General features: G+C 45.2%; 1 protein-coding gene across 1 annotated transcript in view; it reads right to left on the bottom strand.

The window, feature by feature from the left end:
* ARHGEF33 (Rho guanine nucleotide exchange factor 33) overlaps nt 1-15971 on the bottom strand; it is a 554915-nt gene that overhangs the window by 387182 nt on the left and 151762 nt on the right. The window contains exon 2 of the mRNA XM_069606701.1: nt 10941-11105. Coding sequence (XP_069462802.1) covers nt 10941-10962 — 22 coding nt within the window. The 5' untranslated portion in view covers nt 10963-11105. The remainder of the gene's footprint in view (nt 1-10940; nt 11106-15971) is intronic.

The following is a 15971-nucleotide window of genomic DNA, read 5'->3' as shown; positions in this document are numbered from 1 at the left end:
TGGATCAGGCAGGGATGCATGCAGAATCTCCACCTCCTTCATATGTGCGCCTTGATCATCAGGTATCTCTCGCGACATGTCATGAACTGGTGGATGTGAATTAGGCAGGGATGCAAGCAGAATCTCCACCCCCTTCATATGTGCGCCTTGATCATCAGGTATCTCTCGCGACATGTCATGAACTGGTGGATGGGGAATTAGGCAGGGATGCATGCATAATCTCCACCCCCTTCATATGTGCGCCTTGATCATCAGGTATCTGTCACGTCATGCCATGAACTGGTGGATGTGAATTAGGCAGGGATGCAAGCAGAATCTCCACCCCCTTCATATGTGCGCCTTGATCATCAGGTATCTGTCACGACATGTCATGAACTGGTGGATGTGAATTAGGCAGGCACGCATGCAGAATATCCACCCCCTTCATATGTGCACCTTGATCATCAGGCATCTCTCGCGACATGTCATGAACTGGTGGATGTGAATTAGGCAGGCACGCATGCATAATCTCCACCCCCTTCATATGTGCGCCTTGATCATCAGGCATCTCTCGCGACATTTCATGAACTAGTGGATGTGAATTAGGCAGGGATGCATGCAGAATCTCCACCCCCTTAATATGTGCGCCTTGATCATCAGGTATCTCTCGTGACATGTCATGAACTGAACTGGTGGATGTGAATTAGGCAGGCACGCATGCATAATCTCCACCCCCTTCATATGTGCGCCTTAATCCTCAGGTATCTCTCGTGACATGTCATGAACTGGTGGATGTGAATTAGGCAGGCACGCATGCATAATCTCCACCCCCTTCATATATGCGCCTTGATCATCAGGTATCTCTCGTGACATGTCATGAACTGGTGGATGTGAATTAGGCAGGGATGCAAGCAGAATCTCCACCCCCTTCATATATGCGCCTTGATCATGATGGTATCTCTCGCGACATGTCATGAACTGGTGGATGTGAATTAGGCAGGGATGCATGCAGAATCTCCACCCCCTTCATATATGCGCCTTGATCATCAGGTATCTCTCGCGACATGTCATGAACTGGTGGATGTGAATTACGCAGGCACACATGCATAATCTCCACCCCCTTCATATGTGCACCTTGATCCTCCGGTATCTCTTGTGACATGTCATGAACTGGTGGATGTGAATTAGGCAGGGATGCATGCAGAATCTCCACCCCCTTCATATATGCGCCTTGATCATCAGGTATCTCTCGCGACATGTCATGAACTGGTGGATGTGAATTAGGCAGGGATGCATGCAGAATCTCCACCCCCTTCATATATGCGCCTTGATCATCAGGTATCTCTCGCGACATGTCATGAACTGGTGGATGTCAATTAGGCAGGCACGCATGCATAATCTCCACCCCCTTCATATGTGCGCCTTGATCCTCAGGTATCTCTCTTGACATGTCATGAACTGGTGGATGTGAATTAGGTAGGGATGCATGCAGAATCTCCACCACCTTCATATATGCGCCTTGATCATCAGGTATCTCTCGCGACATGTCATGAACTGGTGGATGTCAATTAGGCAGGCACGCATGCATAATCTCCACCCCCTTCATATGTGCGCCTTGATCCTCAGGTATCTCTCTTGACATGTCATGAACTGGTGGATGTGAATTAGGTAGGGATGCATGCAGAATCTCCACCACCTTCATATATGCGCCTTGATCATCAGGTATCTCTCGCGTAATGTCACGAACTGGTGGATGTGAATTAGGCAGGGATGCATGCAGAATCTCCACCCCCTTCATATATGCGCCTTGATCATCAGGTATCTCTCGCGACATGTCATGAACTGGTGGATGTGAATTAGGCAGGGATGCATGCAGAATCTCCACCCCCTTCATATATGCGCCTTGATCATCAGGTATCTCTCGCGACATGTCATGAACTGGTGGATGTGAATTAGGCAGGCACGCATGCATAATCTCCACCCCCTTCATATGTGCACCTTGATCCTCAGGTGTCTCTCGTGACATGTCATAAACTGGTGGATGTGAATTAGGCAGGGATGCAAGCAGAATCTCCACCCCCTTCATTTATGCGCCTTGATCATCAGGTATCTCTCCCGACATGTCATGAACTGGTGGATGTGAATTAGGCAAGGATGCATGCAGAATCTCCACCCCCTTCATATGTGCGCCTTGATCCTCAGGTATCTCTCGTGACATGTCATGAACTGGTGGATGTGAATTAGGCAGGGATGCATGCAGAATCTCCACCCCCTTCATATATGCGCCTTGATCATCAGGTATCTCTCGCGACATGTCATGAACTGGTGGATGTGAATTAGGCAGGGATGCATGCATAATCTCCAACCCCTTCATATGTGCGCCTTGATCCTCAGGTATCTCTCGTGACATGTCATGAACTGGTGGATGTGAATTAGGCAGGGATGCATGCAGAATCTCCACCCCCTTCATATGTGCGCCTTGATCATCAGGTATCTCTCGCGACATGTCATGAACTGGTGGATGTGAATTAGGCAGGGAAGCATGCAGAATCTCCACCCCCTTCATATGTGCGCCTTGATCATCAGGTATCTCTCGCGACATGTCATGAACTGGTGGATGTGAATTAGGCAGGGATGCATGCATAATCTCCAACCCCTTCATATGTGCGCCTTGATCCTCAGGTATCTCTCGTGACATGTCATGAACTGGTGGATGTGAATTAGGCAGGGATGCATGCAGAATCTCCACCCCCTTCATATGTGCGCCTTGATCATCAGGTATCTCTCGCGACATGTCATGAACTGGTGGATGTGAATTAGGCAGGGAAGCATGCAGAATCTCCACCCCCTTCATATGTGCGCCTTGATCATCAGGTATCTCTCGCGACATGTCATGAACTGGTGGATGTGAATTAGGCAGGGATGCATGCATAATCTCCAACCCCTTCATATGTGCGCCTTGATCCTCAGGTATCTCTCGTGACATGTCATGAACTGGTGGATGTGAATTAGGCAGGGATGCATGCAGAATCTCCACCCCCTTCATATATGCGCCTTGATCATCAGGTATCTCTCGCGACATGTCATGAACTGGTGGATGTGAATTAGGCAGGGATGCAAGCAGAATCTCCACCCCCTTCATATATGCGCCTTGATCATCAGGTATCTCTTGCGACATGTCATGAACTGGTGGATGTGAATTAGGCAGGGATGCATGCAGAATCTCCACCCCCTTCATATTTTGTTTCAAATTCTAAGGCCTTCATTATGAGGCTGGTGGCATTGATACCGTTACTTTGGGGGTAAAGTGGTGGGAAAACCGCCAACCAAGTAAAAGTGGCAGAAAATGTGTTGCCGCCACCTTTCGCTTGCACTGCCATGCTAGTAATGGGGAGCTACACCTCGATAACAGGCCTGATGATCAGTTCTAGGAAAGAAAATCCACACAAATGGCTCGTGTGATACTAGCGAATGATGGGAAAGGCATTTTCTTCAACCACGCTAGGGAGTCTCTTCAGAACTGATCCTTTCCTTCTGTGCTGGAAGTGGGCTTCGGCCACCATAATTTTCCTAATGGACAAGTACACTTACTTCGCACGTGTCCCTGACATAGGACCACCTGTAAAGGGACAGTCAAATGCATCAAACCTTTTGTAGCTCCACAGAGGCAGTAATGGCATCACAGGTGTACATTTGAAGGTGACACATAAATACGAGCTCTCACACCCAAGAATATAGTAGCATGTAATTACACATATGCATCTGTGACACAGCATTCATGCAGCACGCGTCATCAGGCAGGCGTAGCAATCATTGTGCATGCCGAAGATGGCTTGGATAACTGGGATGAGTGCCTGAGCACCAGGACTCTCCGATAACGTAGTAGTAGAGCACATGCATGATCCGGGAGCAATCAACCATCTGACGGCAGGGTGGTGATCTAATAACATGCAGGGTTACGTGTCCAGAGCACCGGAAATGAGTCAAAACAGGCATCAGTATGGCACAGCGTATCACCCCATCAGATCAACCACACCCGAATAGTCAGTTATCCAGGTGGGTTGGCATGGAGATAGTATTCTTTTGCATGCATGATAGACTACACAGTAGGACACAGAGTGGGGTAACGCTGCCAGGCAACATCAGGCTGTGCAGGGGCATTGTCCGATGGTTCAACTGAAAGAGCAAGTCAAGAAGACCTAATATGCAATCATCAGGCATAGGAGCATACTTGCCATGTACACGAACATTACATGCATGAGCGTCTACACGCCACGTGCACGTAGACCGCCATTCCAGTGTGGTCAAGTATTAATGGACTTCCTTTTAATGCTTGAAAAATTGGTCGGCCTCAACCATGGCGATAGAAACGATGTGGAGACAAGTTAGGGGATGATAAAGCACTTCCTGACAACTTTCACAAATCTTTTGGGTGACACAAAAATCAGGTTTCTTGATTTATTTATTTATTTGCATTTATAGAGCGCACAAACGGCCCTGGGGCATCGTAACGCTGTTACAGAGTGCTTAGCTTGCATAGGTAGTACAACAGTATTGAATACAATAGTATAGACAGGTATCAGATGATAACAAAGAAAGACGCTGGCATTACATGTGGGAAGCAGAGGAGAAATCTCATTAACATTTCCAGAATGGCTGCAAGCCACGCATAAGTTCTACGCCATCGGGGGTAGAGGCTGTCAGGTGCCTGCACCCTTCCTCTGCTACCTGGCTGATCTCAATTAGTTGAGCTCAAAGTTTATGAAGTGACATCACGTGTCCCTCATGATGTCGTGAGCCATAATTTGCCTCCAAATATCTTACTGTGGATTTTATGTTCCTGTCCACTCATCTGCTCCCTGGACTTTGTGGCCTACCTTTCTAGCACAGCTATGCGGTGTGCAACAATACCAAATGCTGATTATCTTCTCGATTGTCTCAGTTCTTGGCAGCCGTTGTCCCAGCAGACGCTCTTGATCCACCAAAATCTATATCCTTAAAACCTTCTGCTACTCAGGGTCAGACTGAGGCATACAATCCGTCCAGGCACCAATAAAAATGTGCCCACAATCACACATTACAATTCATTACTTCCCAGAACAGACTGTTTCAAGGGGGTGTTTTTGGTAAAATATCTTGCAAACAACGTATTTGAAAAACCTACTTGCACAGTAACATTGGTTAAAACTAGTGTAGTAACTTATGAAACTGGTTTGCTCTGGCACAAAAGTGGTCCATTGTGTCAATAAAACTGGCCTATCCTTGAATAATTGCTGGCCCTTTGGGTATTGCCATTTAGGCCAGTCGAGCCTGCTGCTAAGTGGCCCATTTTGTTTTTGGACGTATAGACAAGTTATTAAAGGCAAAAGCAAGTGCATATTTAAATGCAGCTTGTCCTCGCTATTTCTTTCCTATGGTGCCTGTGGCAGAATGATATCTGGCATGGTTGTGATAGTGCTAGCTTTTTTGATTTGTAATAATTTAAAATGAAGTAGATAATACTGTTTCTGAAAGGGAGGTGTGCTAACCCGACCCCCTTTTCAAAATGTTCCATTCCAAAATGAGTGTACAATGCTGCCTTGCCAACTAACATGACAGTACCAGAACTGCTGTGGCACAGTGCAAGTTCAAAGATCACATGTGCACCCTGACATTCTCTGGGACACAACATCACTGCAGGCAGAAGTAGCAGAAGTAGCAATTAAACCTTTGACATGGTGAATGATAAGAGCACACAATTATGAAGCCACAGCAATCAGTGTAAGCTCTACCCAGGGCAGATGTTCAGGACTAATTTGATTTGGTGTCTAGGCTGCTTGTGAAAGTATATCCAGAATGCTGCCTCCATTGATTCTCTGGTAGGGAGGGCACACCATCCCCGAAAGCACACAAACCTCCCCCAGGAGGTCTCCACGGAACAGTGCTTCCCAACCAGCACTGACATGACAGGGCCAGCCTCCTTCAGGGTGCCGATCACTGGAATACCTTAAAGCCAGCAGGCTTTTGAAGGGGAGGGGGTTAGAGTAATCAGAGAGGGAAGAAGGACCTGAAGAAATAACCCACCATCTTGCTTTGTGGTATGTTCTCTTACCTCTCCTGTCCCTTCCTTTTCCAGGTAGCAAGGCACTCTGGGTGTGATGTCATAAGGCAAAGGGCACTCGTTACAACAGGGATTGCACCTCTTACAGCAGGTCTGCTTTGGGCCAATCCCTGGTGACATTCTGCCTACAAAAGGAGAGGGGCACACCTTCATTCTTTGAATCATTCCTGAGCTCTAAGAAGAATAAGAGAAATACACTTTTGGACCGCTTTTGGTCCTCTGCCCGGGAGGTGAAGATAAAGGACATCCAAGACACAGTAAACCTCTGACCCCTAACCATTCCCTAGGAACAGTGGGGCTAACTACTGTCGGATCAAGGTATCACTGTGGCTGTACTGGAGGTGAAAGAACCCCTGTAGGAGCCAGCCAAGCTCCCTCGTTTGGGAGTTTAACAGAAGGGCTCACTGTGTCCTGCAGCTCATGGATTGGGACTCCTAGCAACCACAGACCCATTGCAGCATCCCCTGCCTTTCCCTGCATATCCAAATGGCCTAGTTGCCATTTTGGGCGCTTTCTATGTCACGCAAGATGCTTCAAGGGGACCGTTGGAGTCATTCTTGTTCTTAAGGCCAACAAGCATTTTAGGCTTCCCAACTCAACACCGCCACCTGGTCAGAAAGCCTTTTCAAGCTTTCAGCCTACACAACTGCAGTGTCCCTACACCCTGTTTAGTCAGTGGAGCCTGCTTGCTGCTGAAAGCAGGTCTCTGTTTCTCTGCCCCTGAGTCTCACAACTTAGCCTGCCATCCGCCTGTCCTATCAAACAAGGCAAGGAGGTATACCTTTCAGGCTGTGTCTGTTTCACCTTGATGACTGGGATAAATGCTGGGTTATAAGTAGTGTGGGGCTGAGTAGGCGGTTTAGCCACTATTCATCCTTGTAATCCTGCTGAGCGGTAGTCATTTTGTCACAGTTTGTGTTCACATCAATAAGAACTCATTGTATGGGTCTTTTGTCCTATTTGTAATCAACCCTCAGACCCTGCTTCGGTATCAGATCTTAAGGCAGGCCTCAGTGGTTTAGCCAGGAGATGGAGCCAGGCTGATCTTGAGAGGAGCCATTTCTAAACATACATTAGAACATAGGGCCAGCATTAAACATCTAAAACATCCCCCTTCACTCAATACCTAAAGCCAAGTGTGTGAGGTAGCACTTAGCAAAACAACATAGGATTGCATGACACAGCATAAAATAGCATATCATATCATAGGATGACAAATTACAGGGAAGCATGAGACTATAGCCTTACATGACAAAACAACAAAGCATTACAAAATAAAATAGCATAGCATAACAGAACAGCTTCATGTGATTGTTACAAATCAGGCAAGTACACATTTATTTCTTCAAGCCAACGGAAGATATGATGAAGTTGGCTCTAAAACCCAATGAATCCAACATGCCAGTTGAAAGATACCCAACATCATTTATGAAAGTCATCTCTCCCAACGCTAATAGCCTACATCAAAGGTTTGGTCAATACATCACTTGTAAATGACATTGTTCCCACCCAATTGAAAAATGCTATTATCGCAACCCTTTTGAAAGCTCCTCTGGCCGATCCACAAATTCAAGCAAACTATCAGCCAATCTCCAAATGATTACGTTCCAGTAGTCCAATTGTAAAGACGTCACAAGCCAGATGCAAAGAGCACTTAGAACAAAATGTGTTTCTTCATGATCTACAGCCAGGTTCCAGGCTACGACGGAGAATTGCGAATTGGACTCACTATGCCATATTTCCCCTCTTAGACGGTACCATGCCGCACACCACAAGCCTTCTCCATTTCAGCTCTGGTGCTCAACATCTACATGCACTGTTGGCACCACAGAGTAATACCAAGAATTATTTTTAATCCAACTGTACAAGTTCTCGGGGCACCACAAAACCATCAAATATCGGGGCCATCTCTACCAGTGGATGAATACTGATAGCTCTGTTTGGTGGACACTGAGTCTGGGATTCTGGTACTGGGAAAAGTTATACCCAACACAATCCCACTTCACCTGGACAAAAAAACTGAAAGGTCTCCCAGGAACATCAGAGGCACATTCAAACCTCTTTAGCTCAGTCCATCCCTGCATGCCTCAGGTTCTCCAAATCAGCAATATCCTCCTCACCTGAATCACTGGTTTCAGGGGTGAAAGGCTGTTGTTCTGGCATACCAACTGTCTTCTTCCTTGAAGATTTCTACCCCGAGAGGAAGTCACTATGCTCAACTAATAACCAAGTTGAAGGCAAGGGGCAACCCCCTTGGTATCCCATGCCCCCCCCCTCCCCAGAGGTAGCCCAGTGCGGGGCAAAAGCCCAATAGGCAGAACAAATCCTGTAGTTCATGATAACAATGATGTTTCTACTTGATAGGTTCTGGTAAATTAGTTCCATCTGCAAGGTAGGTCGGAAAAGAGACTATGAAGTCCACAATGCAAATGCGACCGCAGGAAAACAATACTTGAGCTTTCTATGAGGCCAGTAAAGGAGAATACTAAGAGAAAAAACTACCGCCAACCCGAAAGGCGAATTCGGACGGTAGAGATTCTGGAGATTTGAAAAGTAGTGAGAGCTCTGGAAAAGGATTTCTGTGAGGTGCGGACAACGGAGGCGGGGACGGAAAGAAGGAGGGTGCCACAGAGCTGGGAACAAAGAAAAGAAACAAGTCAGCAAAGAGCAGCAGGCAGGGACTTAGCTTCTTACCCATTAACTGTAGTAGAACGCTTGCAAAGCAACAGTCTGCGTAGCCGGAAATCATTAAATGCAACCGATAGCTTCAAAGGAAACACTAGACCAATGAAAGACGCTCTGGCACAAACGTGACAGAGCATTAATGGCGGCTCCTCCAAACATTGCACATATTCACACAGGTCTACCCCTAACATACATGTTAAGCAATCTTCACTTTAAAGCAATACTCCTACTCTTTCAAAATTAGTATTTTGTGAAGCTAACCAGAACCTGTGCGATGGCCCGTCCGAATTGCTGTACAATAGTGTAAATGAAGTAGGCCATGAAACTCATCATCAGCTTGCAGAGAGTCCAGAACCAAAAATCTCTTGTCGATCTCTATCTCGCTCTCTATTTATATAAAGCAGAAGATCTGTTAGTTTGTTTCTCATACAATTCCACACCATTCCACCAATCTGCACAGTAACCCATTAAGACCCTCCGGACATTACTGGCTACATGACATTTGGACAACCAACCTCTTTCCCCAGATTTCAGCCTTTTCAAAAATGAGACGGTTGCCTGAAATCAGCAAAACATCAATGTGGTCCTAGAAGGACCAGACAAAGCTCATTTTAAGCGTCTTGAAACGAGGACTAAACTCAAAAGGTCCCTGAAAACTACGATGCACCATTTCCTAGATATTTGCACTGCAACGCATTGCATTGCGCCGGAATGAGACAACAGGTGGGGAGAGCGCACAGAAATTCACAGTATACTGCAGCACACCAACTCTTGCTCCTCTCCACGTCTGCTCCGGGTTATGTCAGCCAGATAAACGCACCCAGTCTCAGTGCAGTTTACTGAAGAGTGCGAAGCACATCAAGCGATAAGCGACTCGGAACAGCGACCTACAGGATCTCGATTTTCAACAATTGATGAGAATGGTATCATGTCTGCCTACAGAACCCGTGCAGAGTACAGGTACTTTTTGCTAAGAACAGAATATGCTGCAACCTCTTGTAACACAAGCATGTTAAATATGTCTTGAAAGCACTATATTGGAAGGAGTCCAGCATTAAATTCAAGATAAAGTACACCACCTACAAGACCTATGGGTGGCAAGGAAAGGGTTATCCTTCAGAAAGTTGTGTCTCATTTCATCTCAAACTTGACCCTGATCTGCCAGCCTTAGTATGATCCACCACCAGGTGTTGAACTAAATTCCACATAGAGGAAGGACCCTGAGAATTCTGAGGCCCCAGACTGCGAAATGGCAGGATGCTAACCCAAGAGCACATGCTGCCTGCACTTAAGGAGACTCTTGAATGTGTCGCTCATCACACATGCACTTAACTGGAAAACAGCTACAAGGAGGGCAAAGATTTACGAATTTCATTTACGGGAGCCCCATACTGAATTTGTCTGGATCTCCAACAACACTATAGCAAAGTCCCCAAAATGACTAGATCACAGCCTAAGGGTTGAAGGTACATAAATACACTTTCATACACATCTGCATCAATTTTTGCAGCCTATAACAAAATATCAGCGATAAGATAACTGATATATTACATTTTCAAAAGGTCAATAAGTGTAAATATCATACTGCATCATATGATATGATATGATGTGATGTGGCATTTATAACGCACTGTACACAAGTGTTTCTAGGCGCGACAAGGAGGGGGAAACAAAGGGAGGACACAATAACGATCTTACTAGGCCTTGTGTCATTCAGATCGCGCAAGTGTGGGGAAGAGGGAAGGGGAGAAGTGCCAGGGGGAGGTGGAGGGGAAGGGGAAAGTGCAGTTAACTCACAAGTGCAGCCAGCGGGTGGCTCATAAGTGCAGAGAGAAGGGATTGTAGGGTTGCAGAAACAGACCCTAAAGTGCCGGGAGAGCCCGGAAGCAGTGCGAGGGCAACTGGACATGCAGGAGCCTGGACCCGAGTTCAGAGGGTGACCAGTACGCGGAGCAGTCAGGTGCATCGTATGTGGGTAATTGGTAAAGGCAGGGGGCTTCCTTGGAATTGTGCTTCACTAATATATGTCTAGCATTTTGCAACCATGAGGTTTTTGCCCCAGCTGTTCCATAGCCATATGCACCTCTTCATTCACCTGTTACGCTTGTTTTAATGAAGCAGTAAATGCAGTGTCCACTCAGGCTGAGGGTCACTACTGCAGACACGTGAGTATTACCTTCGTGTTTGTTTGAGTCCATCACTCCTATTGCATTTGTCGTGGTATTTGTCGTGGTCCATGCAACTTTGCCAAGGTGCGACGCTGCTGTGCAATTCACTTGTTTGTTCTTTGGAAGCCTCTCATGGTATTTGAGAAACTAGAAGGTAGATCCGGTGTGGCCTCCTGTTTTCAGAAAAAAAAGTTGAAAGGCTTTATTGTTCTAGGTCGTGTTACAAATGGGCAAAATAAACAGTCAATAAAGGTACTTACCTGCAACTTAAGATCCTGATGTGTTGGGGTGTGAGCAGGTTTCAAGTGTATTAATGGTCACCTGCCAGTTAATTGCTTTGGTTGCTTCATCTCATGGTATTAAATGATGTGTCCCTCATTGAGCGGTTAGGTATATTGCTTATACTACTGTTGCTAAGCTACACATACCCACAGGGCCCGGGTGGGATATTCATCCATTCCTTTTAAATTAATTCCAAAGAGGAAGACTACATATGCACTTCCCAAAGTGGGCTGTAAGGGGCCTGGGCCCATAGTTAGTTGGAAATTCCTAGTAAGCTGTGAGTTCCACAGTAAACCTGGGGGTTTAAATATGATCGGGGCACAAACGTCATGCCTTGATTGGATCATTCTGGGAGTTATCCTCAAACATTGGGTTTTAGCAACGAGCTACCCCATGTGGGCTGGCACTTGGCCTGCATTGCCGGTGTGGCCTCGGCACACCAGTCGAATCATGGTGGAGCTTAACATATTCGACATGGCAGACTGATGTGCTCCAAGCTCTTCCTGGCAGGCATATCTTCTCGTACAGCTTTGGACATAAAACAAAGGAAATGCGCTTCAAATATACATGCTGTTGATTCATTCGAGCAATTGATGTACAAAATGGGAATTCTATGATTCACGCAGCTGGGTCTGTAGCTCAGTGGACTAATACATCCACTACAGGGACTGCTGATTGATCTCTTGGTCACAGGTTCGAATCCCAGCAGGTTCACTCAACCCTTCATCCTTCCAAGGTCCATAAAATAAACATAAAATAAATACCATTAAGTTGGGTAACAATAAACACATCTGTCAATAGCGCCAAGATTCTCCTATGGGGGTGAATGTGCGCTCTACAAATACGCCAGCTATGTAAAGATGATTCACAGAAACCTTTTAATTTTAAAACACAACAAGCCGCAGTGCTTAAGCACAAGAGGAATCATGTTTAATTTCTATCTAGCGATGGAAAGATTTACAAAACTGAGAGTTGAATACCTTCCCATGGCTTGATGGCCATGCGTCCAGTATTGTTCATATAATTAATACTGGATCCGCCTTTGCTTCCCTGATCTGCATCCCCTGTCTGTACACCCGCTCTCAACGCCCTTCAACAGCACCCTTGATACACTACCCTTCTAATTATGTTCATATTCTTGCAACCAATCACTGCATTCCCTTGTTGCACAGTTCTCCTTTGCTACACAGCTATATAAAGCACAGCTGACAGATACACAAATACAGGTGTGTACTGCCATTGTCTAAGCCTGGGAAGATGATGTTACTAGTTCCTTCTGTATCATATGTCAAATGCCCAGGAAACATTTTACGCTGATTTCATGGGAAGCACCAAGTTTTGGAATGAAGCACTTGGTGTAATCCTAGTACACCCCTCCTATGTGAGCATGGGAATGACCATTCCAGTTGGGGATAATGGGAGAAAGGCAATAAAAAATGAGGTACAAGTCAAGCCTCGAGAGGTCTTCTGGTTGGAGGTCTAGCAGATAGGCGAAAGATCTTTTTTCAGGGGGCTCCGAAGGGCAGTTGTGTAGACCCTGGAGCTATGTATACCTTCCGTTGGAGAGCTGGGCCAGGCTACTGGGGTGACGAGCATCTAGGGGTTTTAAAAAGGAGTTAAACATGACTCTAGCCCTGTATTTGCATTAATGGGGAAATCAGTGCAGAGCGAAAACAACGTCGAATAAACTGATAAACTATTCATCTCTCTACTTATCTATCAGAAATATAAAACAAGGAACATGTTCTAACTGCATTTTATAAAAGATGGAGGACAACTTGAGTTCTCATCCTTTCAGGATTTGTCTATGGCAACATGTATGCATGTCTTCAGAGCAAAGACATACATCTGTATGTACTCTATTGTGTTGTGTCCTGGGAAAGCACTTCATTTACTTCAATTGAAACAGACTTTGCTTCATGCGTCCCGTCATGTGCAGAATGTGGTGCATTTTGTGGTGTGGGGATGCGGTGCTACCACACCAAGGTATTTCAGCAATCCACCCAAGGGAAAATAGAGGAAGGCTTGAGAGCATGTCCTAAAAGAGGAATGTCTTCACTTTCCATCTAAAATCATTTAAGTCCTTGATGGTGCAGAAGGACTCAGAAAGGCAATCCAAGGTTTGGCAGAACGGGCGGCGCAATGTTTTCTGACAGCCCCTGATCTTTTAAAGAGATCGACAAATAAAGTGTGTCTTATAGCTTATCTTTGTGGGTGGCTAGAAGTGAGAAGCTTAACTCTTGGTTTGTGATAATCTGGCATACTACCATGAATAGAAAGATGTGCGATGGCTAAAAGTGTAAAGGGTACCTTGGACTCAACTGGCCACCAGTGAAGTTTGCGTCAAATCATTGTAATGTGGGCATCTATCGGGAAACCAGTAACTATGCATGCTGCTACATTTCCAAGAACCTGCAGTCGCTGCAGGCTTTATTTAGTGGTGCCGGCATATGGCTTGTTGGAATGGTCATGTTTGCCTCCTAGCATGGAGCGAGCAATATAAGCAAGTATTTGAATTAGTCTCAATATCATAAGATAGTAATTACATGAACTAATAACTCGATTTGCATGAGGAGTCACACAGAGAGGGGAATCAAATGTCACACACAAGGTTACTATTTTCGTCTGAGTTATGATTTTTTTTCCCCAGATGAAGGGATGTTCGCATATATGTGTTGCATGGTTTTCAGGTGAGCTGGGGGGGAATCTACCAGGATTTCTGTTTTATCTGGATTAAGTCCCAGCCAGCTGTCAGCCATCCATTCTTCAATCGGGGCCAATACAAATTGAATGCTGCAGATGTTTGAAGGCAAGTCTTCCTTAAACCTGAAAATGATTTGGTTGCGGTCTGCACAGTTTTGAAAAACGCATCCAAATAAGTCAGGTGGTCACGAAAGGGCTTAATGTGGATTTTAAATAGTAAAGGGGATAGACAAGATCCCTGTGGAACTCCCCATTTATCAGATAGAGGTGTTGAAACATACTGACCTAGTTTGACTCTAGTTGTACGATTAGTTAGGAATTCTTTGAACCAGTACGTGCTAGATTTGGATGTTTTCATCGTTTCTTCATTATGTCGGAAAACAATGAAATGATCCAAGGTGTCGAAGGCAGCGGACAGGTCCAAGGACACCAATAGGCAAGTATCGCCTTGATCCGTGATCTGGAGCAGGGATTCTTTTATGTTTATGAGGGCTGTCTCAGCTCTCCTGTGAGGGTGAAAGGCAGATTGGCAATTCCCCAGAATTTTGTGTTCTTCGACATGTGAGCAGAGGTGTATGTGGCAATTTTGTCGAGGATTGTCAGTAAAAAAAGATGGTTCGTAACTGGCCTATAATTTGTAGGAGTAGCAGGGTCTAGTGTGGGTTTCTTTAATAGAGGGGTGACCGAACCCTTTTTAGCACAGGCGGTAGGGAACATTGCCAAAATTAGGTGTTAAAAAAGTTGGTAATGATGGGATTTAAAGAATTGGCACAGTTTCTGATAACAAAGGAAGGGCATGAGTCTCCTGGGCACAATTGGAGGCGAAGGGAGAAATAATTTTCCTGTGATCTTGAGCACAAATGATTTTAATAGTGAATGACTGTGTAGTAGTGGAGTGCATGTCTGCACCGGAACCGGGAAAGATGGGAATATTAATGTCCATGTCGGCGAATGTGGGAACGTTTTGGGTGAATTAAACAATTCTCTCTCTTATACTTCGATCTTTTTACCGAAAGATTGCTGAATGTCCTTGCACCAGCTCTCCGGTGGATGAAATAAGCTAGGATTGGTGCATGGGTTGTTAAGCCCTTTGGTCGAGTTTACTGCGCTACCGATCGGGTTGGTAAAAGAGTCACGTTTAGCTTTTTGAATATTGTTTTCATGAGGTGTTCTAGCTATCTTTAGAGCATCATTGTTCCGTGTGTTAGAATGCCATGAGAGGTATTAATTAAGTTCCTTGGTCAGTTTCAAGAGTTACCTTGCCCATAGGTATTGATGGAAGGGAAGGGTGCATAAAAGAGGATGAGTTAAAGAGCTTTGGGTTCTCTTCTTGGTGTTACTCTGAAATGAGAGACACAACTCTTATTCCCTGAAGCCAACAGAGGGGGAGGGATGTCCCTCACATCTTTTGAAAGAGAGACCCGGCTCTTCTTCTTACCACTGCAGGAGAGGCAGGGCTCTTTTTCCTGATTCTGGCTCAGGCAGCAGCTCTTTTTCCCTGACTAGTGGCGGGCCTTCGTGGTATCTTTCGCAGGGCATGCACGGTGCCTCCCACAAACTCACTTGAAAATGTAGACTTGCATTGTTTGCATATAGCCTGGCTGTCCAGAATCAAAGCAAGTGGATTACTTCCTATCTATGAACTTGGTCCTGAAAATAGGAGATCAAATATATGAAAAAGCATCATATTTCTTGCTCTAGCGGGATATCAGGAAATTGCATTGTAGTGCTGACTGCAAAATACAGTTTGTAAATGTAATCTTTTTATTCATAGGAAATATGGGGTGACTCATAAGGTAATTTGAAAACAGAGACTTATTTCTTCGAGCAATATAAAGATGAAGACTAAAAATTCACGGTGTACCAACTTGTCTGTTTTGATGGTCGAGTGTCAAATTCAACTGGAATTGATAGTTTGAGAACGTTTGTACAGTTATTATAAAATGTATAAAGGCTGCTTCTGCTATGTTTGATTGCTCAGATAAATATCTAAATTAACAGTGATTTCCATTAAACGTAATGGGTCGAATGGCCAATGTTTAATTTGAATACTA

The sequence above is a fragment of the Ambystoma mexicanum genome, chromosome 4p (genome assembly GCF_040938575.1).
Source record: "Ambystoma mexicanum isolate Mex_15411 chromosome 4p, UKY_AmexF1_1, whole genome shotgun sequence".
NCBI lineage: Eukaryota > Metazoa > Chordata > Amphibia > Caudata > Ambystomatidae > Ambystoma > Ambystoma mexicanum.
The sequence above is the reverse complement of the archived record's forward strand: the minus strand, read 5'-3'. Positions and strand labels throughout refer to the sequence as shown.